We start from the raw sequence: 24386 nt of genomic DNA, 5'->3' as shown, positions 1-24386 counted from the left end.
CTGGGGAGGAAAAAATAGAATAAAAGACCTCTTGAGGTTAATAAGACACTCGAAAATGCCCTAAAGGCAGAAAAAGCTTGCAAAACCATGAGGACATGCTTGAGCAGCTCGCAGGCCATTACAGCAATTCCTACGGTGGCAGAAGGCAGCCAGCACTGCCGCCTCTCTGCTCTATGCCATCCTCTGTTCGCAGTGGTAATAACAATTTCTTCAATATTAAAAGCAGCTTTTTACATTATACACACAAAGGGCTCCTCCTCAGGCTAACAGAGCAGCAGAAGTTCTTGCTGCAAAAGAAAACCCCAGCCGCAGAGCAGGAGAGCGTGCGCAGCCCCTCGGGTAACCCTCCCACCCCTTTCAGAGAAGCCTTCAACAGCCCGAGAGCCCTTTCTGGTAACTCCCGCGTGCGCCCGAGGCACGGCGTGCAGATAGTGCTGTCGCTAACCCTGCCTCATACTCATCTTGCGCTGCTCCACACTTCAGTAAATACAAATATGCAAATGCGTGAAAGCCGTGAGAGATTTGCTTGATATTTACATGAGATGAAGCATTTCTGTACTGACTGTCTTTGTCTGTAGGGGAAACACCTGGTGAAACTGCCGGCTGATTGCAGCTCGATGTTTTCTAGACTGTGCAGCTGCTCCTGCAGTCTATCAGATAAAGTTTCAGGAGATGGCCACCCCCTCAGTCCTGTCTCCCTGCAGCAGGATGTGGTCCTGCGGCCTCGGCACACTCGCTGCCGTAGCACGGAGCCTCTCTCAGCCTCGCAAGCACACTCCATGGCCTCCATGCCTGAGGAGCCCGGCCGGGCTGACGGCAACGCTGCAGGCGGGCTGGGAAAGTCACCTCTGCCTCCCGCTACGGAGCGAGGCGGCTGTCGGACTGGAGCATCTCGCTGCAGCTGGACCAGGGCTGCAAACGCAACCTGGATGGGCAGAAAACAAGACAAGGCTTCCGAAGCTCTGAGCCTGCACAGCACGTCTCTGTTAGGCAGTTCCTGGGTAAAGCCATTCAATCTTAAACAGATTTTACTAGGAAATCACAGAACCCCAGACTGGTGAGGGCTGGAAGGGCTCTCTGGAGCTCCCCCAGTGCCACCACCTGCCAGAGCAGGGGCACCTCCAGCAGTGGCACAGGACACCTCCAGGCGGGTTTGGAATGGCTCCAGAGTGGGAGACTCCCCCCCTCTGGGCAGCTGTGCCAGTGCTCTGCCACCCGCACAGGAGAGAAGTCCCTCCTCAGGTTGAGATGGAACTTCCTGTGCTCCAGTTTGTGCCCGTTCCCTCTTGTGCTGTCACTGGGCACCGCTGAACAAAGACTGTTCCCACCCCCCGTCAGCCTCCCTTTAAGGATTTATCAGCATTGATAAGATCCCCCCTCAGTCTTCTTTTCTCTAGATGAAGATGACCCAAGTCCCTCAGCCTTTCCTCACAAGAAAGATGCTCCAGTCCCCTGATCATCTTTGTGGCCCTTTGCTGGACCCCTTCCAGCAGTTCCTTGTCCTTCTTGACCCGGGGAGCCCAGAACTGGACACAGTGCTCCAGATGTGGCCTCCCCAGGGCAGAGCAGAGGGGGAGGATGACCTCCCTTGACCTGCTGGTCATGCCCTTCCTTGGGCTCAGCCTTCCCGTTAGACTGCTGGCCCAGGATGAGGATGGCACGTGTGGTGTTGGGGTTTGCAGACTACGAGCGTCACAGCAAGTAACAATAAAACCAGACATCGCACTTGCAGCAACACTCGGTGGCTTGTACATACCAACACGCACGCCTCGGCTTCCCAGGGCTGCGTGTGCATCGCTCTGCTCCACCACAGCGGGGTAAGTCCTCACCAGTCAAGTTAGCCTCATCTTTCCTTTTCTGTCCATTAATGCTGCAGACTCATGATGCAACCCCTAAAAATAATTTAGACCTCTCCCTGCAGTGACAAATATCCTCCTGCATGAACCAGAGCTAAATCTGTCTCTGCTGTGTGCCTTTCAGGTTACAGCCTGTTCTCTTCCGTCCCGTCGGTGCTTGCTTCTGTTCAGGCTCTGTGCTAGCGGCTCTGCTGTGACTTATTCCCGGTTAACACCATGACCCCACACCTCCTTGTTCATATGCCCACAGCTACCGGGCTGTTCAGCTGTGATGTATTTGTGAGAACCGCATCTGCACACAAGGAGGGTCGACACCAGAGGACTGCATGCGTAGGACAAATTTGAGCAGGTTCCCAGTTCAGGTCCTTCACCATGATGAGGACAGAGGGTGCAAGAGCCTCTCACTGAAGCAAGGGGCTGTGCTGTGAGTTTGGGGAATGTCAATGTCATACTCTCCCATTTGCTATTTTCTCAGTTTTCCCATCTCCAGATGGAAATACTATCAGATCCACGGTAACTTCCCCAGGACAGATCTGAGGCACGTGTTTGTGTAGCCACGCGTGCAGAGCATATCTCTTCTTTAAAGTGCACGGTGACAACACCAAGCCTTCTCCACAGTTCCCAAAGCTGGCCAGCAGCATTGCTGACCCTCTGGGGACAGGCTGCCCTGAGGGACGGGGACAGCAGAGCTCGCTGCCTGCTCCTGCGGTGCCAGCTCTGCCTGGAGCAGCAGCCTGTTAGCTGCAGCACACCTCAGGGACATGAATGAAATAGCCTTTAGTCATGTAACACCCCTCCACGTTTTTGGGTATTACCTAATAGTGCTGAGTCAAACCTGAGGTATAGGAGAAACTGTCTGCTTCTCAGAACCACTTGGCAGCAGAGACATTATCTTATCGCCATTGCACGTTTTGGGTAATTAATGACAATAGTGCAAAGCAATTGTTATACCCTCTCAGATCTGCCTGCCTGCATTTTACATGTAACTCCAGCCACTCGTGACCACACGAGGTCCACGTCATAGACAAACATGACCTGTGGAAGACCTAAGCCGGCTGAGCTTCTTGCATACAGCCTCACGAGATGCTGAAGCACAGGGGTCTAGCCTTAAAGGTCATTATCTTCACATCTTGGCCAGTGGGACATTTAGAGAGAGACAGGCATGTGTTAAGGCATAAAGCTGCCATGGTTTAAGGCATCACTGTCCAGTCAGCTGCTGTTCCCATCCCTCTGACAGGATTTGGTACTCCCAGAGTCAGAGCTGGTGGACCAAATGTGCATCATCTTTCCCACTTCGAGGTGCTATTGAACCCATTAGGGTTCCTCTGCCTCCTGCTTAAGGGAACAGCAACCTTGACTTGGAGGAGGGAGGACTGGGCTGTCCTTGCAGTGACGGTGCTGCCGCCGCTGCCAGCCCTGCCTTTTCTCAGAAGCTGCCTACTAGAGTTCAAAGGCCGGTGCATTAACTCAATTGTAGGTGGACATATTTATCATTTTCTGTTCCTCAAACCAGTTTACTTAAGGCACGTAACCTGTGTGCAGATGAAACGGACTCTTGCTGATCTGCATCTGAACATGACTTCTGCTGCCGTATCATTGTCTGACCATGATAAGGTCTGATAAATCAAATTCCACAGACTTTTTCTTGAATACCAGTGGGAAAAACAGGTTTGAGTTTTAAATGTGCTGGAAAACAGGTTTGAACTAAAATGACTTTAAACTTGATGTTCAATTTGCAAATGCATCAAAGTACTGCTTGCAAATAGGCAAGCTGGTGAATATCAGTCCACAGGAAAAGCTTACTGATTTTAAAATACAGTGAGCATTCTTTATTTTGACTTATTTTCTAAATGCCTTTTACTTCTTTTGATGGAACGCTAAGCAATTAGTGTGTACTGTGATGCGAAACCTGAAGCCCCAAGTCCATAAACTCAAAAAACAAGTAAAGGATGCAGGCTTCAATTATCCAGCATCCAAATGCTGCAGAGCCTGCACTAGAGTGTTCCAAAAACTCTACAAAACGCTTTTACAGAAACGCAGCTTTACTGAGAAAGCAAAAGGCAACAAATATCTTGAGTACAAGGTTTGAAGAACACAAATATTCCAGTTCAGCAGCATATTTTTACATTCTAGATGACAGCACCTTTGAAAAAGGAGATTTGTTTTCACAGGGGAACAATGTTTTAATCTTTTCTTCATAGAGACTTAAAGCCAGTCACCAGCTGTAGCTTCAGTGGAGTAAGCAAGAAATGAGTAATGCCAGGAGGAACGCAGAGGAACGCCACTGAAACCAACCAAGTGAGAGATTTAGGGAGTGGAAGGTAAAGAATCAGTTAACATGAAACAGAGAAACACTTATATAAACGGCTGTATTTATAATTACACTTCTGGTTTCACACCAAGTTATTCATGGTAAAAACTGCAGGATATAACTCACGCTACTGAATTCCTCTTTTCTCTTTCAAAACCAGTGAGTAAGAGTTTAAAGAAATCGCCCTCTGGGAACAATTTCAAATAATCTTCATTGTTCCTCTGAGCTGTTAATTTAGAGTCCAAAACTGGAGTCTCTATAAATCTTTTATAGAAGTGCCTAACTAATTCCTCTTCAAGTCATAATTTGACAGAGTAAAGCACTGTTTCTCCAGCCTGAGTAAATTTCACTGCCAAGTCTTTTGGTGCCAAACTCATTCATATCAATGCAAACTCAGTATTTGCCCTGTACTGGAAGCGTACTTGCAATCAGAAGTCCTATTAGAGCTGATAACGCATATTTTTATCACTGAGACAGCAGATAATTCTAGATTCTCGGTTAATTTAACAGATTCAGCATGAAGAATTGAAGCCAACCTCCTAAATGATTTGGTATTAAAAAAAAATCAACTTTCTAAAATCTACAAAGTAAAAAATTAGTTGAATGCGGTGAGTAAACTGATCTAACAGTCTCCGTTCTCTTAGACTGGCCTACTTGATATGACAGCGGAAACTTTCAGATATCAGCTCATGTCAAAATATTTTACTGACTAATTTCCTAACATTTTGTTTTCTTACACACTGACATCTATCATCGTTTAAGGAAATTAGATTTTTCTGTCATCACAGCTTCTTATTTTGCCAAACAAATCCCTTCTATTCTGTTAAGGTAATTGCACGTTGAGATTTTCAGTTCTTTGCTAAAAACCTGTTCTTGTATTATCTTCTGTGAAACATTTGCTGACAAACCTCTAAAATCCTCAGGGGATTTTAGGCACCAAGGTGGCCAGTTACCCACTAGGACAGAGCTTTTAGGATATCCTAAAACTGCCTTCCCACGAGGCTCACTCAGAAGCCAGTGCTACCTTCTCTTCAGCTCAGCCATCCTCTGCCAATGCAGCTCATTGCTCAGCTCTGGGGTCTGTAACTGCAATCGGAAGCCTGGAAGAATGAAACGGCATTGGTGTAGAAATGCGCAAAGGTATGGACGCAGGACAGACACCACAGATTCGGAAAACATGATACACTGCTATATCCCAATCCCAGGTGCATTCACTTTGGCACGGTGGGGAGTCGTTCCCTCCCAAAGGGCAAGGAGTGGGGCTCGTGCTCCGAGGGCGCCTCCTGGCAGCCCCGCGCTGCTCGCTGTGGGAGTCTCCGCAGCTGCAGGTTGAGGAAGAACGATTATGAAAGGCTGGAGGCAAGATGGCACTAATGCCAAATCTACTTGGACACCAACCTCGCAAATGCTGTAGATGATTGTTGGCTGTTACGTGTGTACATATGACACCAAACACACGTATTTTAGTGTCAAGTTTAATGGCATTAACTACCTGCGTGCAGTTGACTTAAAGAGCTTCCATGAACTGTACAGTTCCAGGCCAAAGGGCACAAGAGAATTAGGCTCGTTAATGCACCCACATTCATGACTCAAGCAGCAATTACTGATTGCCATTGTTTTCCAGCAGTGTCCTGGCAACAAAGCATGAACTTACTATGCCTCTTCCTTAACAGGTTTGTCTCCTGTGCACATCTGGGTCAGCTTCTACAGCCAGGGGACCGCTCAGGTGGGCACCGCCTCCTGTGGATTGTGTTGCAAAATAAAACATTAATGTAACTCCGCGTTTACCAATTTGGAGACATCAGGTACCAGCTCACCGTCTACTGCAGGCTGTTTGTACTCTTAATTTTTAAACATGCTACAGCAAACCCTTCTGGCGTAACTACGACTTCCAATTGTGTAACAGCTGAGGGGACAGCACATTGCTCAACTTTATTTAATTCAAAAACATACACATGAAAAATATCAAGAATTGGTAGGAATGGTACGGGCAAGTTGAGCCACCTAAGGAAAGCAAATATACTTCAGGTTTTTGAAACATCAAAGTGTAACCTGCAAAACCGGAGCAAATTAAAACCAATACGTGATGGGTGTGTGCGTGGAAAAAAAAAAAGGGGGGGGGGGGGGGCAAATTCCACTGCAATGAGTGACACCCGCTGCTTGCGTGACTCGTTTTTCCTTCTTTCCAGCCCTTTTGGCACACATTGCTAACTGCTATGAAAACGGGAAGACCTGTTCACCTTCTGCAAATACCAAGGAACCTGACATTTTCACCTTCAGAATAATTTGAGGGTTAGAGAACTGAGCCAATCATGGCAATATTTTTCCCAGCTCCCCTTTTTATTACTATTTTTTTAATCTTCAGTGCGTTCAATGGACTGTAAATTGCTTTTTGCCATTGCAGAGATGCTTAGCGCTGGCGTTGTGGGTTCATTGGACATTTTTGGCTGTGTTAATGCAACACAGAAGACTGCTGGAGGTTTCTTAAAGGCCAGTGATGTTCCACGCTGGTGCTGGGATTTTTTTAGTCTATGTAAAATTGTTTTTAAAATCTTGATGACTGTTCCGTATGCGGCTCAAGGGAGGGAGCTTGCGAAAGGACCAGAAAAATAGGGTGAGCACACTAATCCTTCCAACTAACTAGAATCCCTGCTGAGTCATGAACCTGCAAGTACAGCACCTCACAATTAAATGCTCTATTTCTATAAAAAACACTATTTCAGTGATAGTTACAGACTGGCTCTCAAACCCCAAACTATAAATGGAAAGGAAGGGTAAAAAGCAAACATTGTGTACTGTGGACTTGGAGATTTTTCTAAAAGACTTGCTTGTAGAACTAGGAAAGTTTGATCATTGTAACTGTGACACAGAATAAGGTGCCGCACCCAGCTACTCCACATCCCGTGCTGGTGGCTCGGAGAAGAGCCGACCAGGCCACCTGCCCCTAAGCCCCCTTCAGCAAGGCCACTCCAGGGAAAGCCCGGCAGACTAGGCTTCTGCACTGATTTTTCTTGTCCCCGATCAAAAATCTTGGATTTGTATCTCTCTATTAGTGCTTTTATCTCGGGCTCTCTGGCAGCAGTCAACTGCTCTGACCTGTTGTTCAGTTAATTATTATACTACAACCTGGCCCTGTTCCATGGGGGTTAGGCAACCTCACACCCTGCAAGCCCTCTGCTCCCATCAGGTTTGCTCATCCTCGACGACCAATGGAAAAAAATAAACCTTTCCTGTGTCCTCTGCAGCGCAATAACCTTGCCCTCCCTGCAGAGCTCTCAGCCTGTCCCACAAGGTCAAAACTGCACTGATGAGCCCGACTGACTGACAGGTGTCCTACAGGCACGCATTAAATTATCATGGCTAGCTAATAGCGAGAACGTCCCCTCTAGCAGATCCTATGGGCCCTGGGCTTTCCTCTTCGAGATATCCCCTGCTGCAGCACAGCCATGGTCTCTTTTCTTGATTTGCAGTCCATAGCTGTTTGGGGGGTCGCTGCTGGATTACAGCTCACCACGCTGGCCCGAAAGAGAAGGGTCACAATGCCTTGCCGCAACCGTGCAGGACACTGGGCCCTTCTAGGCTGGGAGAGCAGAAACCAGCAGACTGTGCCCAGGCAGAGGAAAGGAGCTCGGAGGGAGAGCTGGTGCCTGCCCCAGGCAAGGCCTGCGCCGGCCCGCCCAGCCTTATCTCCTTCTCCAGACAGGGAGGTGGCGACAGGAAAAGGCGCCGGATCTCCTCAGGGGCGATACCGCTCGGCTTCGCCTGCCCACAGAGCCAGCTCAAACCCGCGGCTGAGGGGAGCGGCTGCCGCCAGGCCCCGCGGCGAGCCAAACAGCTCTGCGCCCGGCGGGGACACCCGAGGACACGGGCGGCTAAGGGAACGGCAGCCAGCGCCCCGCACAACATGGCGGACGGGGGAGGCGAGGGGGCGCTCTGCCAATCAGGCCGAGCGAGCCAATCACATTGCGAAGCTGTCCGCCGGGGCGGGATTTGCCTTTCCGTTCGCGTGCCGCGGAGAGTTAGGCCCGGCCAGGGCGCGCGGCCGCGGAGGGATATGGCCGGCGGCGCGCCACCGTTCCGAGAAGTGACGCGAGCGGCGGGAATTTCCCGGTCGCCGCGTCCGGGACCGGTCGCGACAGGCGGGCTGTGTCGCGGCCGGGCCCGGCGGCCATCGCGGTGGGGACACCGGTGCTGCCACTGCGGCGGCTGGTGGTGGGAGGCAGCGGCGGGTGTCGCGAACGCGGCTTCCCCCGTCCCCGATCTGCGCTGAGGTGATGGCGGCCACCGGCGAGGGGCCGTCGTGGGGTAGTTCTCCTCAGCGGGGGCCGGTTCGGGCACCCTCCGGGTGTCCCGGCCCCCAGAGCGACCGTCTCCTCCGCGACGCGGACCCGAGTTCCTTATTTGCGCGGGAGGGCGGACACCCCACCCCACCACCACCCCCCAACGCAGCGCCGGGGGCTTTTCTTTCACGTAGGAAACGGGGAGCGCGTACGCGGTTTGCAGGATTGTTACTAAATGAGCCACGTTTCGTCGGAATAATCTCTTTTAGGCAGCTCGTAAGATTGTAATGGAAACGTTTGTTAGTCACAACATCCTCGCCCGCTGAACGAGGGCCGTTTCCAGCTCTCAAACGCTCTGACTGGAAATAAAACACACGGCGCGGGGCACACCTGTCCTCAGAACCCAGCGGAGTCACCGCAAGGGCCGTATCTGGGGTAGCTGAGAAGCGGTGGCTTGTAAAAATAAAGCATTTCCAGTAAATAAAACTCGGTGAGTGTAGATTGTGGCCCGGGTACGCCCAACTTCTGTGCGTTGCGATGGGCCGGTTACACCGTGAGCAGCGAAATTGAGGGAAAAACCTGCGGAATTGGGTCTGTTACCGTGGGTGTGGTGTTTTGAGGGGCCGAGGATCCATCCAAACCTCCGCGGGTAACGTGGCGCGGGCACCTACGAAGTGCTGAAGTCTTCCCCTGACACTTCACGTATGTTTATATACAGGGGCTTAACCTGCAGTAGCCTCTTTTTTTTTTTTTTTTTTTTATTTTCATTAATGAATACATTTCGCCTGGTAGCAGATCAGCTTTTTTCCTTGCCGGCTGGAAACGCACAGCCCACCTCCGGTCAGTACTGCGCCACAGCCATCCTGTTTATTTTCTTACTCAACTTTATGGATTTTTTTATCCCCCCCCCCCCCCGGGTGTGTCGCATTTCAAGCGCCGGAAGCCCTGCACCCACCGCACGGGCCACCTCACCCGCACCCTCTTTAAAAGAACACAGGATATTTTCCTTTGCGGCTGTGAAGTGTGCAGCGCAGTCCTTTATTTTTCACCGATTAATACTGCTGCAGCAGAAAACGGTGTGTTAAAGTGAATAACGCCAAACCTCCCCCATTCACGGGGCCGGCGGAGCCGGTTCCTCCCCGCGGGAAGGCCCACGCGTGTCCGCGGCCCCGTGGCCGCCTCAGGCTCCACACAGCTCCCTCAGGCGCCCACCGAGGCCCGAGCGCGGTCCCCTTCCGCGACAACCGGAGCCGCGCCCGCCTCATCCTCCGGGACCGCGGCGGGTTCGGCGTTGGAAGGGAGCGGAGCAGCGCCGGTCCGGTCCCCGCAGGTTCCGCACCGATCGTTGGCGGCCGCGACGGGGCGGGGCGGGGCTGGACCGGCGGACTATTTTTTTTCCCGGCGTGCCGCGCGCAGGCGCCGCTGTGTGCTGCGTCACAGCGCCGGGCCGCGCTAGTCTGTGCGTGGCCGGCTTCGGGTGCGGACGTGCTCCGCCATCATGGCCTCCTCCGCCACACACCCGGGCCCCCCCGTTGCCGTCCCAACCGCCGCCCCCGTCGCCGCCCCGCCGGTTCCCGCCGCCCCGGGCATCCTCATCGGCGACCGGCTCTACTCGGAGGTGTCGCTCACCATCGACCACTCGCTGATCCCCGAGGAGCGCCTCTCGCCCACTCCCTCCATGCAAGACGGCCTGGATCTGCAGTGCGAGACCGACCTGCGCATCCTGGGCTGCGAGCTCATCCAGGCGGCCGGCATCCTTCTCCGCCTGCCGCAGGTGGGTGCGCCCTCCCCCCAGGGCCTTCCCGGGGCGACCGGGCCGCGGCGGGGCGGGTGGGGGGGGAGGAGGACGGGCGGGCGCCGCCATTGTGGCGCGGCGGGAAGGGCGTGTGAGGCGGGGGGGGGGGGGGGGGGGGGGCGGCGGCGGCGCCAGCTGGTGCCTGACACAAAATGGCGGCGGCGGCGGTTGGGCCCGGTGACTGACTCCCCGCTTCTTCTTCTTCCTCCTCCCCTCTTTGCCTTCAATAGGTGGCGATGGCGACGGGGCAGGTGCTGTTTCATCGGTTCTTCTATTCGAAGTCCTTCGTCAAGCACAGTTTCGAGGTGAGGGCGGCGCGGCCTGGCGGGGAAGCAGGGACAAGGGGGACGGGGAGAGGAGGAGGAGGAGGAGGAGGAGCAGGAGCGCGTTAAGCGGTGTTTTGGGCACCCGGTGAATTCGCACAGCCACACGGCAGACGGGCTGCTGTCTTCGAGCCTTTTGGTCATGGGTTTTTTTTTTTTTCAGTTGTGTAATTCTAGTCTTATCTGGGTTAAAAATCACTTTCTTACGGAAACGGGTCTTCCTTTCAGATTGTTGCTATGGCCTGCATCAATCTTGCATCCAAAATCGAAGAGGCGCCTCGTCGTATAAGGGACGTGATCAACGTGTTTCATCATTTGCGTCAGTTAAGAGCAAAAAGGTAAGGTTAGCTTCGTTATGAACACAAGCATCTGTTGAGACTAATGTACACTGCAGTTTTCAATTCACAGTATTTTTCCAGGCTAAGTTCAACGATCTAAAATTGAGAAGGGAGTGCTCATTGGCTGCTGTGTAGGCAGTACAGTTCAATGCTGACTTCTACCGTTACTTTTGACTTGGTAGACCCGTTTTCGTTACTTATATAGCTACAAGTCATGAGTATTGGTTCTAGTTTTAGGTCCGTGGTTGTAGTTTTAGGCCCATTGGTAATCGATTTTTGACGTCTTGTAGTTCTTGAGAGGTAGACTTAGGTACCAGTAGCCAATTTAGTGGGTTGCTGTTCTTTCTCCAGACTTAAGTGTTTAGTAGTCTTAATGCATTTCTCGTTAGTATGTAGCCGTTCCAGTATGGTTATGGTGCCAATAAAGTATCAGTTAACAAAAGATGAAGCTGAACTTTTCCTAGTGACAAAAGTATTACCTTTTAGAAAAACTAATTTTAGAAAGTATCTGAAAAAAAGGATGGTTTGGCCTACAGTGTTTGCAGCTTTAATGACACCGCTTCAACAAGGAATGTGTAATTGAGTCTTGGAAGCTGAAGGCGTCTTTAATTGCACAAAGTGAGACTTGTGTTTCTCATTGTACCGTGTGCTTGTGTCGGTGAAGTTGGAGTGCAAGCTTATCTGATCTGTGTGCAGATCTGGATAATTGTCCACTGAGTGTAGAGCTGTTCAGTTGTGAGTGCCTAATACTGCTTATTTGTGTGTAAAGTGATGTATGTTTTCATGTGTAAAGCAAATGAACTTGACATATTGGAAGGAACAAGGAATGGTTGAAGGGAAGGAGTTTTCTAAGTTGCTATTAAATGCAAAATTTCTTTAAATCTGTCATGCAGCATTGTAGTCTGTGAGATTGGAGAACTTCAGCTGTGATGAAGTAGCTTTACTTTTAGTGGCCGATTGCTTACAGTGTCAGGTAATCCATAGTTACAAAAGGATTTTGTTTTCAGCTAGATTCTTAAATTCACACTTTCATTTCTCTGCTTTGTATCACCAGGTTACAGCAGGAGCTTAAACTTGAGTGTTGTGTAACCTTTTCTGAGAAGGAGAGTAGAAATCCCTTAGGGAAGCCAGCTGTGTTGTTATGCTTCTGTTGCATCTAAAACTTGCTTTTACTGCAATGTTTTCCTAGTTAGCTTTAGATAAGAATGATTCAGTGTTCTACTTTGGAACTTAGTTTTGTTCTTTTGGTTTTTTTTTTTAACTATTATCCCTGATGGCCCTGAGAGAGTTTTGTGAAGTTATGCTGAATGTGAAGTTGGTGGTATTGTTTCTTGCCACAGTTATGATAAGGGAGTCTGGTTATTGGAATTCTTGAAGCTGGTGCAGTGATTATTAATGTTTTGGCCTTGATCCAGACAGTGAAGGTTAATTAATCACACGTAATGCTTTCCTTTGCAATGACAATATGAATTAGGTGTTTCTTTGTGTTGTGTGAAGGATCAGAGAAAATGGACTTAACCTGTGAACTTAATCTTTCCAGCTAGCCTGTTCCAAATCAGAGTGTCACTTGTGCATGTTACATGGTGTCTAAAATGCATCATGTCAAGAGAAATCGTGCACTTCTACCCATTATTTTCTGGAGAGATGGGTATTGTTGCTCTGAGATTCTGAGTGAATCTGCATGAAATATATCTTAAAAATGCTGAAGTCTGACATTCAGGCTTGCCTTTTTTTTTTTTTTTTAACAAGCAGGATGTAAACATTTTTCTGTACTTTTTACAAGATTACAATTACATAATCTGTACACGTTATTAACTTCAACTCTTTTTTCCCTTGCAACCGACTATACAGCGACCAGCTACATTTACCAAAGCCTGGGTGATGTGGAGTGGTACATAAAGATGAAGCTGTCGTCATGGCAACAGTGAGTGAAGTATCGAAAATCCCCAAGGAGAAGCCAGTGCTCTGAGAATAGGTCACTGGAATCGGGGGACTAACAGGTTGGCCGCTGGTGAACCATTTGGAAGAACTCCTGTATCTTGTTATAAGCTTTTTTCTTTGCTGTCCAGGTTTTTAGAATACTAGCTTAATCTTTTTGGTTTTGTTTTTAATCTGAAGCTAACACTTAGGCTGTAGTTAGTTTCTCACACACAACCCAGAACTGAAACAGTCAGTTAGGCTGCTGTACTTTCTTTTGCCTCTAGTCTAGTATTTCTGTTAACTGAAGCTCTTAACCTGCACATGAAGTTTGAGTAGTTTGAGTAGGCTTGCTTTCTTAAAAAGTTTTGGGTTATTAGTTCCACTTTCTGCCTCTGTATAATTGCAGTTTGAATTCGCAGTAAAACATGCCTTCACAAGGATACAGAAGTCTTGAATTTGTAAAGCGATTTATATAAATTATTATGTACGCAGTCCCTTATGTGTATGTGTTCGCAGAACTGGGAATTGGATTGGAATTTTCTTTTTGTAAGACCTATAGTCAACTGAGTTACTGCCAGGTGGTATTTCTAATACTGAGAAGTAAGAAAGCTTAAGTGTTTTGGGCAAGCATATTTTCTTTTGAATCTTTCACGAGCATATGTCATGTAGTACTGCATGTAAAAATGTTTGTGTGCATGGAGAAAAGCTCGTATTATGAAAATACTGCTTTTTAAAAAATTGTCTGCTGAAACGTCTGTGTTCTGAGCAAAGTGCAACTATTGTTCAACATGTAGAATGTAGTTTGAAGTTGATTTTATTTATCTTAAATGTGCCTGAAAGCTGCAGAAAGTCCTTACGAGACTGGAACCAAATGTGACGCCTGTCATGTAATCTCACAAATGTTGGTTTGAGACGCTCAGTGAGCTATTCTTCACTTCTGTTGCAGCAAACAGGTTCGTGCAGTTGTGTTGGAAGTGGCCTGTATTAATTATACACACTACTTAGTGTTCTTCAAACTGTTCTATAAATCTATGGTGCTTGTATTTACAATGCTGGAGACAAATACAGAACTTGCTTTCTTCTCTAGTATTGCCTGGCATAAGAGAGATCTGGTCTTTGAAATGAGATGCTGATGTTATGCTGTACTTGTCAGAAGTACTTCTTGCATTATGAACAAAACTATGTGCAGGGCACTTTCCTCCAAGGTACTAGATATGCCAAAGACATAAAATTTTAATATTGCATCAAATGAAGCTGTAGTTTTGTCGAGAACTTAGGTTTCCTTTTTGTCAGAGGGATTTTGAAAAAGGTTATTTGTATTTTTTTTTTGTTACAAACACATTACAGCATGTGTTAATCTTTTGGGTTGTTATGCAATCTCTAAATCCCAATGAAGTTTTGCAACTGACTGTGGGATTCACTTACCAGAACGGGCATTGTGTGCTCTCTGTTCTTAAGTTTAAAGTTTTGGTCTGGAGCTCTGGTACTGATCTGGAACGACAGATTCAAAGTAAGAATTTGTAATACTACTTGGCTATATAGGGCTTGAAGCTTGTATTTTATATATAAGCTTATAAATTATTTTTCTCCAATTTGTTACTTGGACTAAAAATGACTACTTCTTAGACTGAAAACTAAGTGCAGCAACTGCAGTAGCAAAGTTCCTTTTTTTCCTATTCTCAGTAAGAAAACTAAGAAGTTTTCCAAAGGGATATCTCTGAAGTTTCCAACTTCTAAATAATTATGCATACCAATGCTTTGGAGCTTATGGCAGAAGTACTAAATTGGTGAATCTTCATACAGTGGGGAACGTGACTTTTGCCAGTAAGAAGGTGCTGTAAAGTCTTACGCAGATTTTTTTTGCATAAGTGGCTAAAAGGCTGCATTTGTCTTCTTTTTTCTGGAAATACTGTCTGGTTAAACTGATGGTTTTCATGCTTCCTTAGATCTGTAGATCTCTAGAACTTATGTGTCTTAAGTGACTGGAGTAACATGGGACAACAGAGTAAAGCACACTTTTGAGTGTCTTAATTTTGAGTTTCCTATCACTTTGCTGCTTAACATGTACAACCAAAGTGTGAACTGTTTGTGCTTATCCTATCGCCCTATAGAAGCACAGTGAAAACTTAAAATGTATAAGACTCACAGTCTTTCCTGTTGCACTTCTAGCTACCTTATTGTGTTTTCGTAATACTGACTTTCTTAAATAACTTCCAGAGAATGCAAACACATCTGGAAGATAGTAATCCTGTGGCAGGTTGTTGGATGATCCCATGCAGTCTTTTAGACTGGAAGCTGTAGCTGCCCTGTTTCATCTGAGATTTGTCACCTCTGATGAGAAGTGTTGTGCTAACGAGATAAGCTGAGCTTGGGCACCTGAACTTGGTCTGAATGATGCCTTGCAGATCCTGCTAATGCCAGTGACCTCTAGATAAAATAGTGTAAAGCAAGAAGAAATGTTATTACAAAACCCATTATAGTTAGTTGAAATGAATGGCAAGTGAATCTGTTTCACTGATTTGAAGAACTTCAGCTTGATTCTTCCAGTCTCCCACTTCAGAGCATTGTGTTCAAACAGCCTTTGTGGTGTTTGAGTGTTCAGACAAAATCATAGTCTCTCTACTGAAGTAGTTACTTTAAAGAAACTTTAAAAGTTCTTTTCTAGTTAATTTATGAAAAAAAAAAAAAAAAAAAAAAAAAACAACAACCAACCAACCCAAATATACTCTGTTACATTTAGAGTAGCTGAAATCACAAACTTTGTAAACTTGCCCTGATGAGTGAGAGTAACCCTTAACTAGAGTAGTTACTTTTATGTAACATGGAAAACATTACATTCTTTTAGGAGATAGAAGTAGTAAGGCTTGTAATTGAATTATAGGTCCTTTCTGGCACCAGGAAGTTGCAGTAGTTCATTTCAAACCTCTTGGGAGCTGTTTCTCAGCCCCTTGGGAAGAGCAGGGGGAACTTACTCAAGTGCATGGTTATACAACTTGATGCTTTTATTAGTGAAGTGGATAGCTTGTTGTATCCTTTGACCAATGGTAATAAACACCCTTCCAGGTGACTGCAGAAATCTTAGCATAAACTGGATTATTGAAGTTGGGAAGCACTTCCGCTAGCCTTGTAATTAAATTGACCCTTTCTGGGGTGGAAACCTAAGTTTTTTTGAATGATTTTGCTACTCTGTGACCTATCAGGGGAGAGAAGTGTGATCCACTTGTTGTCTTTTTTGATTCCATGCAAGTTCAAGTTAGTAGTGAAATACTTTGATAAAACAGAAGCTGTATTTTGAATCCACTTTGCATTACTTTTTTTTTTTTTTTTGTCTTTTGAAGGTAATGTAAAATAAATTTGACACCAGTGCTTGAGGTGTACTAGGTTTATCAGGTAAACAGTCTGTGGTTTATTAGGGTGTAACTAGTTGCCAAAACATACTTCTGCATTGGAAAGCATGTGGAATATGCGAGGTGTGTTACAAACAGGGAAAAAGCTGGTCTGTTTTTAGGAGGAAGTGGATTAAAATACACAATGGAATGTTGAAAGGTCAAGTCTAAGCACGGATAAAGAAAAGAATATGAAATGGAGTGTGACACTTGCGCATAAAGCGTACAGCAACTTAGTTAGAATTTTAAAAAGCTTTTGGAGAGTTCAGGTGTTGGATTTAGGGGGAACTGGGAATCTTTGTGAAATGAGCTCTTGTTTTGTAAACGCAAATGGCAGAAGTGACATGATATCCACTGATTCGTGTGTGCAACGTTCATAATCACAGGCAGATCTGTCACAGTTTCAGAGGTTAAATTGTTTGCTTTACTAGGCTTTTTGTATATCGCAGTACCAGGGCTGTCCTGTTCTGTGAAGATCTGAATAATCTTATCTTCCAGTGCATAGGAAACTGCAATTTATAAAGCACAAACTTGCTACTTGAATATCAGTAAAAAAAAACACAACTGTTTTAGCTTGCTTTTGCTTTGAAATCCTACCTAGCAAAGGTAGTTCTGTCACACTCCTTCCCCCGTCTGTCACGAAGCGTAAAGGTTCTTTGAGATCTTTGCTGTGAAGTTGACTTTCGTTCCAGCAGCTAGACCATCATAGTTTGCATACACAGTAGCAAAAGATTATTTTTTTTTTTATCTTGGCCATCTAATCTGTAGCTAGCCAAAAGCAGAAGCTAAACTAGTTTATCTAAACTTGGACAGCACAAGATTAATGCTTAAACTTGCTTGCAGGAGTTGAAAACAGGTTTCTGTTGCCATTAGTTGGTTGGAAGGGAAAACAGAGATGATGCTATTTTTGGATATGCAAAACAGTTTTGATTTTATTTCTTGCAAACTATAGGACTCCAAGCCCCCTGATACTTGATCAGAACTACATAAACACCAAAAATCAAGTAATCAAAGCAGAAAGGAGGGTACTGAAGGAGTTGGGATTTTGTGTTCATGTCAAGCATCCTCATAAGGTGAGTTATCAAAAATAATATAATTGCAAATATTATCCTACCTTGATGGCATCATTGTGAGCTGTGGGATGAGGAGCGCCGGTGTAAAAATGACCTGATTTCTTCTCTTTATTCCTTAGTAGTTATCATGAATGCTTTTGCCAGAGTGCCTGGTTAAATAGTTATACTGACTTTGGCCAAATTGCTTTCTTGGGAAATGCTGAAGGTGGCTGATTTAAAAAAAATCATAGAAAAGCAGTAAATAAAGAATTGTCAGAACATGGTTGGATGACGCGTGCGCTTACAGTGTATGTTTAGAAAAGGAGGAGAGACCATTGTTTTGGAATACTGTTTGATTATACATAGTTACTTCCTTACTGTTGCTTTGTATGTTAAAACTGAGTTTGTTTTTGGTTTTTTTTTTTTTTTTTTCCATTTATTCCTCAGATCATTGTTATGTATTTACAAGTCTTAGAATGTGAACGTAATCAAACCCTGGTACAGACAGCCTGGTAAGTTGTTATTTTCCATTCTTTTTCTAGCCAGGAAAATAGTAGCAGAAATAACAAGCCTGACGATCCATATGCAAAGCAATGAGATGTAAGTTATTACACAAATACATGCTTTTAAAATACTTTAGTGCTTGTTTCTGCTTACTATTTTCATGGCTTGATTCCAGTATAGTAATGGAGAACTCAATTTAACTTTGTTCTTTTTTCTACTCTTTAATTAAAGGGTAGTCCATGATGGTAAGTCATAGAGCTCTGCCCTCTGCACCTCAGCCCATGACCTGGGGATGGCCTGTTTGGCTGCCCTTCTCTCCAGCCAACCCAGTGCAAGCTCATCCGAGATTCACTGAAGTGGTCCATATCCATCGGGCAGCATCTTCTAGTTCTGTCTGGGTGTCAAAAGGATTTGTATATTTGCTTTTAGAAGTAACTGTTAAAAATGTTTCTAAATGTTTTTGTTGCCTAGCTACTGTATACTGTAGTGTATTTAAAGGACACATGGGGTAGACTTTCTGCCGATACTTATTTAGTTGATATAGCATTTGGCTAAACTTGAGTTTAAAAAAAAAAAAAAAAAGAAAATGACAGTGCATGCAGCATGTTCACTTAGAAGCCATATTGGGCATGGTTTTCTGTAGAGTCAATACTTACTGACTGCTGTTCATTTTTTTTTCCTGTAGCTCAGTAACTTAGAAATTGATGGAGGTCTCTGCTGTTTAAATGTATCTCTTGGCATGTATTGCTTGGCAGTGCCGCCGTGGTGGAGCTTAGTGAAGCGGGAGACCCATTACTAACTTGCAGATCTTTTTCCAACACTCAGTGATCAAATTGGATGCTTCTCTCTCTGGATGAAGTTAATGTGACTCAAGGCACATGTAGAATTTAAATGCAATGTTTTATGAATTTTATAGGTTGCATCTAGCCTCTGGAAAATGGTAGGTTAAAAATATACCATGCTTTCATGCTTGCATTTGAGTTTTAAGCATATTGATTTTTAAATACAAGAGCATTGGTTTTAATGCAAACAGCTGGACAGGTGAGAAGTACTTCTTAGATTGTTAACTCAATGGACACTTCATGGTATAACTTAACATACCTACCTTGGAAGTAGTCATTGCATACTATTACTTGCATTGGGGTTTCAAAACAATGGCAGTGGTGCAAACTTTGTTACGGAAGTAACAAATGTAAACATTAAATGCAATAATTTGAAAAAAAACAAACCCATGTTTAATATAATAATAGAAAAAATAATAAAGTCAATTGAGTCTCCAGTATTGTTATCCTCTAAATAAAAAGATGTAAACCTGAGATCCAACTTTTCATAAATTTTTTCTTTTTTTTCTTTTATTCCTTTTTTTTTTTTTTTTTTTTTTTTTTTTTTTTTTTAGGAATTACATGAATGACAGCCTTCGAACAAATGTGTTTGTTCGCTTTCAGCCAGAGACTATAGCATGTGCTTGCATTTATCTCGCTGCTAGAGCTCTGCAGGTGAGTATTCGTCTGTCATGAATTAGCGTTGCCTTTTATTGCTAGTAATTTGGTTTCAAGAAGACTAATGAAAATATTTAAAACAAAAGCCTGGTCTGTAATCTCTGTTATTAGGCTTCCGGTTATTTTATTTTCAGATTCCACTGCCTACCCGTCCTCACTGGTTCTTGCTCTTTGGCACCACGGAAGAGGAGATTCAGGAGATATGCTTAACAACTCTTAAGCTCTATACCAGGAAGAAGGTAACTTTGAGATGTTTGGTTTTCCTATTGAATTTTCAGTGCAGCTTGAGCTGTCTCCTGGTTGTCCAAGTGTGTTTGGGAATGCCTGCATGCAGATCTGCTACTCAGAAAGGCTCCGCTGTGTGGTTTCTCCTCTAAGGGGAGTGTGAGAATAAATTATAGAAGTTAATCACTTACTGGACAGACGATTAAAAGATAATTGAGTATTTTTCAGAAATGAAATGAAAATATGAATTGCATTAGTTCAGCTTCTTACTGCCTTGTGACTTTTAACAGCCCAATTATGAATTCCTGGATAAAGAAGTAGAAAAGAGGAAAATGGCACTACAGGAAGCTAAACTGAAGGCAAAAGGTTTAAATCCGGATGGAACTCCAGCCCTCTCAACACTGGGTGGCTTTTCTCCTGCATCCAAACCATGTAAGTTTGTTTTCTGAGTGGAAACTTGTATAGTAGTATTTGATAAGTCTTCTAAATCTGTGTCCCAAGGTGTTCAAGAAAACATAGGTTTGCTTCTTGACATGTTAGACAATTTAGGCTTTCTCACAGAACTGAGAAGCAAGACAAATCTCTTAAAACACAAATTTAAAAACACTTTCAATACCTTGAAATAGCAGATTAGAGGGAAACAGGATGCCTTACTCCATACTTCCACAGATGGGAGAGTGATACATTAATAATATGCATCATTGAGATAATTGTTACGAAAACATCTAGACCCAAGAGTTTATATATTACTGTGTTGTGAAGACAGACTCTCTGGATTTAATCGGTTTTGGGGTGGGGGAATGGTGTCACAATAGCCTTCGTGGTTCCCTCTGCAGCAGGTATCTCAGAAAATTGCTTTCTCTGCTTTATTTTTTTTTTTTTTTTTAATGTAGCTGTCAACTGTTCAAGTGCAGTGAAGAAAGACAGCTTGTGGTCAGGAAATGGAGAAGGGAAGGTCACAGTGCTGTCTTGGAATTAGAGTGAATAAATTGTTGTAATGCACATCCTGAACCAGCCAACAAATCTGTCTGAACTCTAATGATACAAAGAACAGTCAGTTTTGTCTTGGTGCTTTTACCTCTTAATGCTGCTATGGTTCTGTAAACTACCAACAAAATTTAAAAGCTGTCACAAGCCATTGGACCAGCGATGGTTGGTAAAGTAGGAGGCACAGGCCTTGTTTGTTATGCGGCCTCTTCAAGAACTTAAAAACACATTCTGAGAAAGCAGTATTTATAGCACTATTTCCCAAGAACAATACGTCTGAGTTTCTAGAGGTCTTTGAGCTGGCGAGTGTAAGTTTCTCACTAAGCAGTGAAAGCTTTTTCTTATTTCTGTGAAGTGAGGGCTTAGATTAGAAGAGTTTGAGTGAAAGCAGATCCTCTGCTGGGGTTTTGGAAGACTTCTTACTAGCTGACAAACTGAGGGAAAGCTTCTGACAGAATTCTGCCTTTTTGTATTTTTACATTAAACCTCTGATCCCTGTTGAGTGAGGAAGCCGCACCTTTGCCTTGCTTTCGGCAGGGCTGGTAGAAATGCATCGTTCTTGGATAGTAGCCCTTCCATGAAAAGGTGAATCCATCTCTGGGATGTATCAGCTGTCTGCAGAGGCAGATTGATTTCTTAAGTAAATAAGTGGGGTATTTATTCATTATACTTGCACCAGTAAAATAAAATTAAATAAGTAATTTTGCAGTTCAGTCTTAGTTCTTTCTATAGTATTGGAAATTAACTGTCAAGGTAACAACTGAAGTATTTGTGTGCCATAAGGGCAGCTTTTACTTTGTACCACTTGGGCCCTGGTGGACAAAAATCTCAAATGAGCCTGGCTGCTTGGCTTGAAGGTCACAGTGTTCTTCCCTCCCGCTGGCAGCTGGCTTTGAACTGTGCGCCTCCCCATGAGCATCTCACTTCAGTGTTCTCTTCTAGGAGTGCACTATAAATGGAAAGATGGAATGAAATAGTAGCTATTGAGTTCATATTTACATTTTGTGCATATACTGGTAAAGGTGTATAAAGAACAAAATATGTTTATTACAAAGTCTAATTTTGAATTTAAATTCCAATTTGTAGCTTCCCCAAGAGAAGTAAAAACTGAAGAGAAGACTCCAGTATCTCTGAATACCAAAACCATTAAAAAAGAGCCAGAAGAGAGGCAGCAAGCTTCAAAGAGCCCTTACAATGGGTAGGTAAAAATCTCTTCCTGACAAAGAGAAGGCTTCTGTAAAATCAGTTTCTTCAACTGAAGTACAGTGAACTACTTTTGAGCTACTTGTGGAAGTAATGAGTACCTCAGAAGTGTAACCCTATTTTTATTCCTCCCCCCAGCATGAGAAAAGAAAGCAAGAGAAGTAGAAGCAGCAGAAGTGCTAGTCGATCTAGGTCAAGAACAAAGTCAAGGTCTCGATCTCACACGCCTCGGCGGCAGTAAGTAGCGGATTTTTGTTTGGTTGGTGGGGCTTGCGGGGAGGGGGCAGGGTTTTGGGGGGTGTTGTCTTTTTCATCATATATGGCTTTCTGGGGTATTTCAGCAGGGCTTTTCACTTCTAAGAAGCAGGGACACTCCAGGTAGCTTGTAGATGCTTAGCACAAGCTTCTAACTGCCGGCCAGCAAAGGTGTGAGACCTGGGTCTGGCTTAAAGCGCTCAGTTCTTGACATGAAGCCGTTCTGTTGGTAACTGTTAATAGTTCAAGCTGAGAGAGCTTTGCCATTAAATGAAAGCTTAAGAGTATCCTTCCTATCCATGTACGTGGTGAGTCTCCGACGGAGTGAGTGCAAGGTAGTCTTACCCTGTTCGATGATCTTCATGAGGAACCCATTATAAATGAGAGCAGTCTCTTGGAACTCGGTCCACTTTGAAGTTGTGAGAAGTGCCACAGGAGCCAGTTTCATGTGTTGCAGCTTCCTTCCAAATGTGTGGGAGAACGGATCTTCTGTCAGTGTTGCATGATGCACTGTCTAGCTCTTCAGTACTCTGCCTCTCGTCTGTGGCTGGGGACGAGGGGGACCAGTGCTGGGTGATGCAGTGATAGCTGCTGGCCTTTATATATATATATATATATATATGTGTGTGTGTGTGTGTTTAAAGAATCTTTAGATTGACATCTAAGTTGGAAATTGCCAACTTGGACTCAATGCAGTGTTCCCCTAAGTATTGTTGACTGTTAAGTCATTGAAGGAAAAAAGGCAGTAAGCAATTTGCAGTCTGGCGATGAGGGGAAGATTCTTGACAAGGTCAAACAACTATGACAGGCCCCACATTCTGGGTTTGGGTTTGGTTTGGGCTTTTTTGTTCTCAAAGGAACTCGTCTCCAAGGCATGTTCTGGGATGGTCACTATCATTCATCAGTTATCCCTGTGGGAGAAATCATCTCTGATTTCTTCCAGTAACTTGGAAGTACCTAAGTGTTGATTTATTTTTTTTTTCTTCTGTGTGGAAGAAATGTTCTAACTTTTTAACACTTCTCTGTAAGCTACAATAATAGGCGGAGCCTGTCTGGGACGTACAGCTCAAGATCGAGAAGCAGGTCCCGCAGCCACAGCGGCAGCCCTCGCCGACACCACAACCATGGCTCGCCACACCTGAAGACCAAGCACAGCAGGGAGGAGTTGAAGAGCGCAAATAGACATGGTCACAAAAGGAAAAAATCTCGTTCGCGTTCGCAGAGCAAATCCCGGGAGCATTCTGACGCTGCCAAGAAGCACAGGCACGAGCGGGGACACCACAGAGACAGGCGGGAGAGGTCCCGCTCCTTTGAGAGGTCTCACAAAGGCAAGCACCACGGCAGCAGCCGGTCAGGACACAGCAGGCACAGACGCTGAGGTTTGCCCCTGCACCAGATTCTGGTTAAGCCTGTATATACTACAGTAAACGGACTCTTTATTTGAGAACGATGGAACCGATTAGGATTTGATTAATTTAAACCCAATATCTAATTTTCTAAAATAGGTAGGAAATTTTTCTTTTGGGAAAGAAACTGTTACCAACTTTTGCACATAATACCTTAGCAGTATCAAATTGGTGGAAAACGATCAGGTTAAATTGTACGTATTAGAGTTGTGTATTGTTTATCGATATGAGAACTGGAGAACGGATTTCTGTAAAAAAGCAAAATGTACCTTATTTTTATACAAGTCAATTGCAGACTCTTATATTTAAGTATAGTTATTTGTTTAAACAATGGTGGAGACTTTCTTACACTGGTTTTAGTCTGCATGTGTTCAAAGATTTTTACAAGAAATAAAATATAAAGCTTTTTTTTTACTGCCTGTTGGATGTCAAATGTATTGAAACTAAAATTACTTTTCTTAAATGCTGTCACTTTGCCCATTTTGGATTAATGGCACATGTGGGTTATTAAGGTGCGTCCATCGCAAATGAGACCGGGAAAGCTTTAGAAGTCGGTGCCCTCCTCAGGCAGGCAGGGGGAAGCCAGGCTCTCCGCCATGTGCCGAGTTGGGAGACATGAGCAGGGACTGCTTGGTGAAGCTCAGGGGGAAGCAGTGAAGTAACCGCCCTTCACCAGCCAGGGATGGTCCCAGCTGGTCCCAGCTCTCTGGTTGCTGTCCCTGGCGGTGGGGGTTTCTCTCGTGCCTGTCTCCTGCAGCTGCTTCTAGCAGAACCCAGCTCATCACTGGCATCTGCTGTTCTCCTCTGGCCTGCTTGTGCCAGGAGGGGATTTTTGTTTCCCTTCTGTCATTTCTGGGGGCAGGGTGATGGCAGCAGGAGGAGAGATCCTATTGCAAGTGCAGTGCTTACGCAGCTTTCGGCTGAGCTCCCTGGGGTGAATGTGCCAGCAGAGTCACCCTGCTGCCTGCTGTGTGGCTGCAGCTGGCTCAGGGGTCATGCTGACCCTGCTTAGACGCATCAGGTGTGCTGCAGTGCAGAATGCACAT

At 45.1% G+C, this 24386-nt stretch overlaps 1 protein-coding gene across 1 annotated transcript; it reads left to right on the top strand.

Moving 5' to 3' along the window:
- The first annotated feature begins 9917 nt into the window (after positions 1-9917).
- On the top strand, positions 9918-23759 carry CCNL1 (cyclin L1). The gene is made up of 11 exons (XM_082487039.1): positions 9918-10221; positions 10473-10547; positions 10794-10903; positions 17162-17282; positions 17709-17773; positions 19162-19261; positions 19399-19503; positions 19780-19921; positions 21563-21674; positions 21818-21916; positions 22964-23759. Exons 1-11 carry the CDS (start codon positions 9946-9948, stop codon positions 23310-23312), a joined length of 1554 nt encoding a protein of 517 aa, XP_082343165.1. The 5' UTR covers positions 9918-9945; the 3' UTR covers positions 23313-23759.
- Positions 23760-24386: the final 627 nt, after the last annotated feature.

This window comes from Vanellus vanellus, assembly GCF_965231255.1.
Source record: "Vanellus vanellus genome assembly, chromosome: 8".
Lineage (NCBI taxonomy): Eukaryota > Metazoa > Chordata > Aves > Charadriiformes > Charadriidae > Vanellus > Vanellus vanellus.
This window is presented reverse-complemented; position numbering and strand designations above follow the sequence as displayed.

What these genes read in the sequence shown, in the direction of transcription:
- CCNL1 (XM_082487039.1), top strand. Translation starts at nt 9,946, where the DNA reads ATGGCCTCCTCCGCCACACACCCGGGCCCCCCCGTTGCCGTCCCAACC. An exon ending in TCGTCAAGCACAGTTTCGAG is followed by an intron (nt 10,548 to 10,793) that starts GTGAGGGCGGCG and finishes TCTTCCTTTCAG; the next exon opens with ATTGTTGCTATGGCCTGCAT. An exon ending in CGTCAGTTAAGAGCAAAAAG is followed by an intron (nt 10,904 to 17,161) that starts GTAAGGTTAGCT and finishes TGCAAACTATAG; the next exon opens with GACTCCAAGCCCCCTGATAC.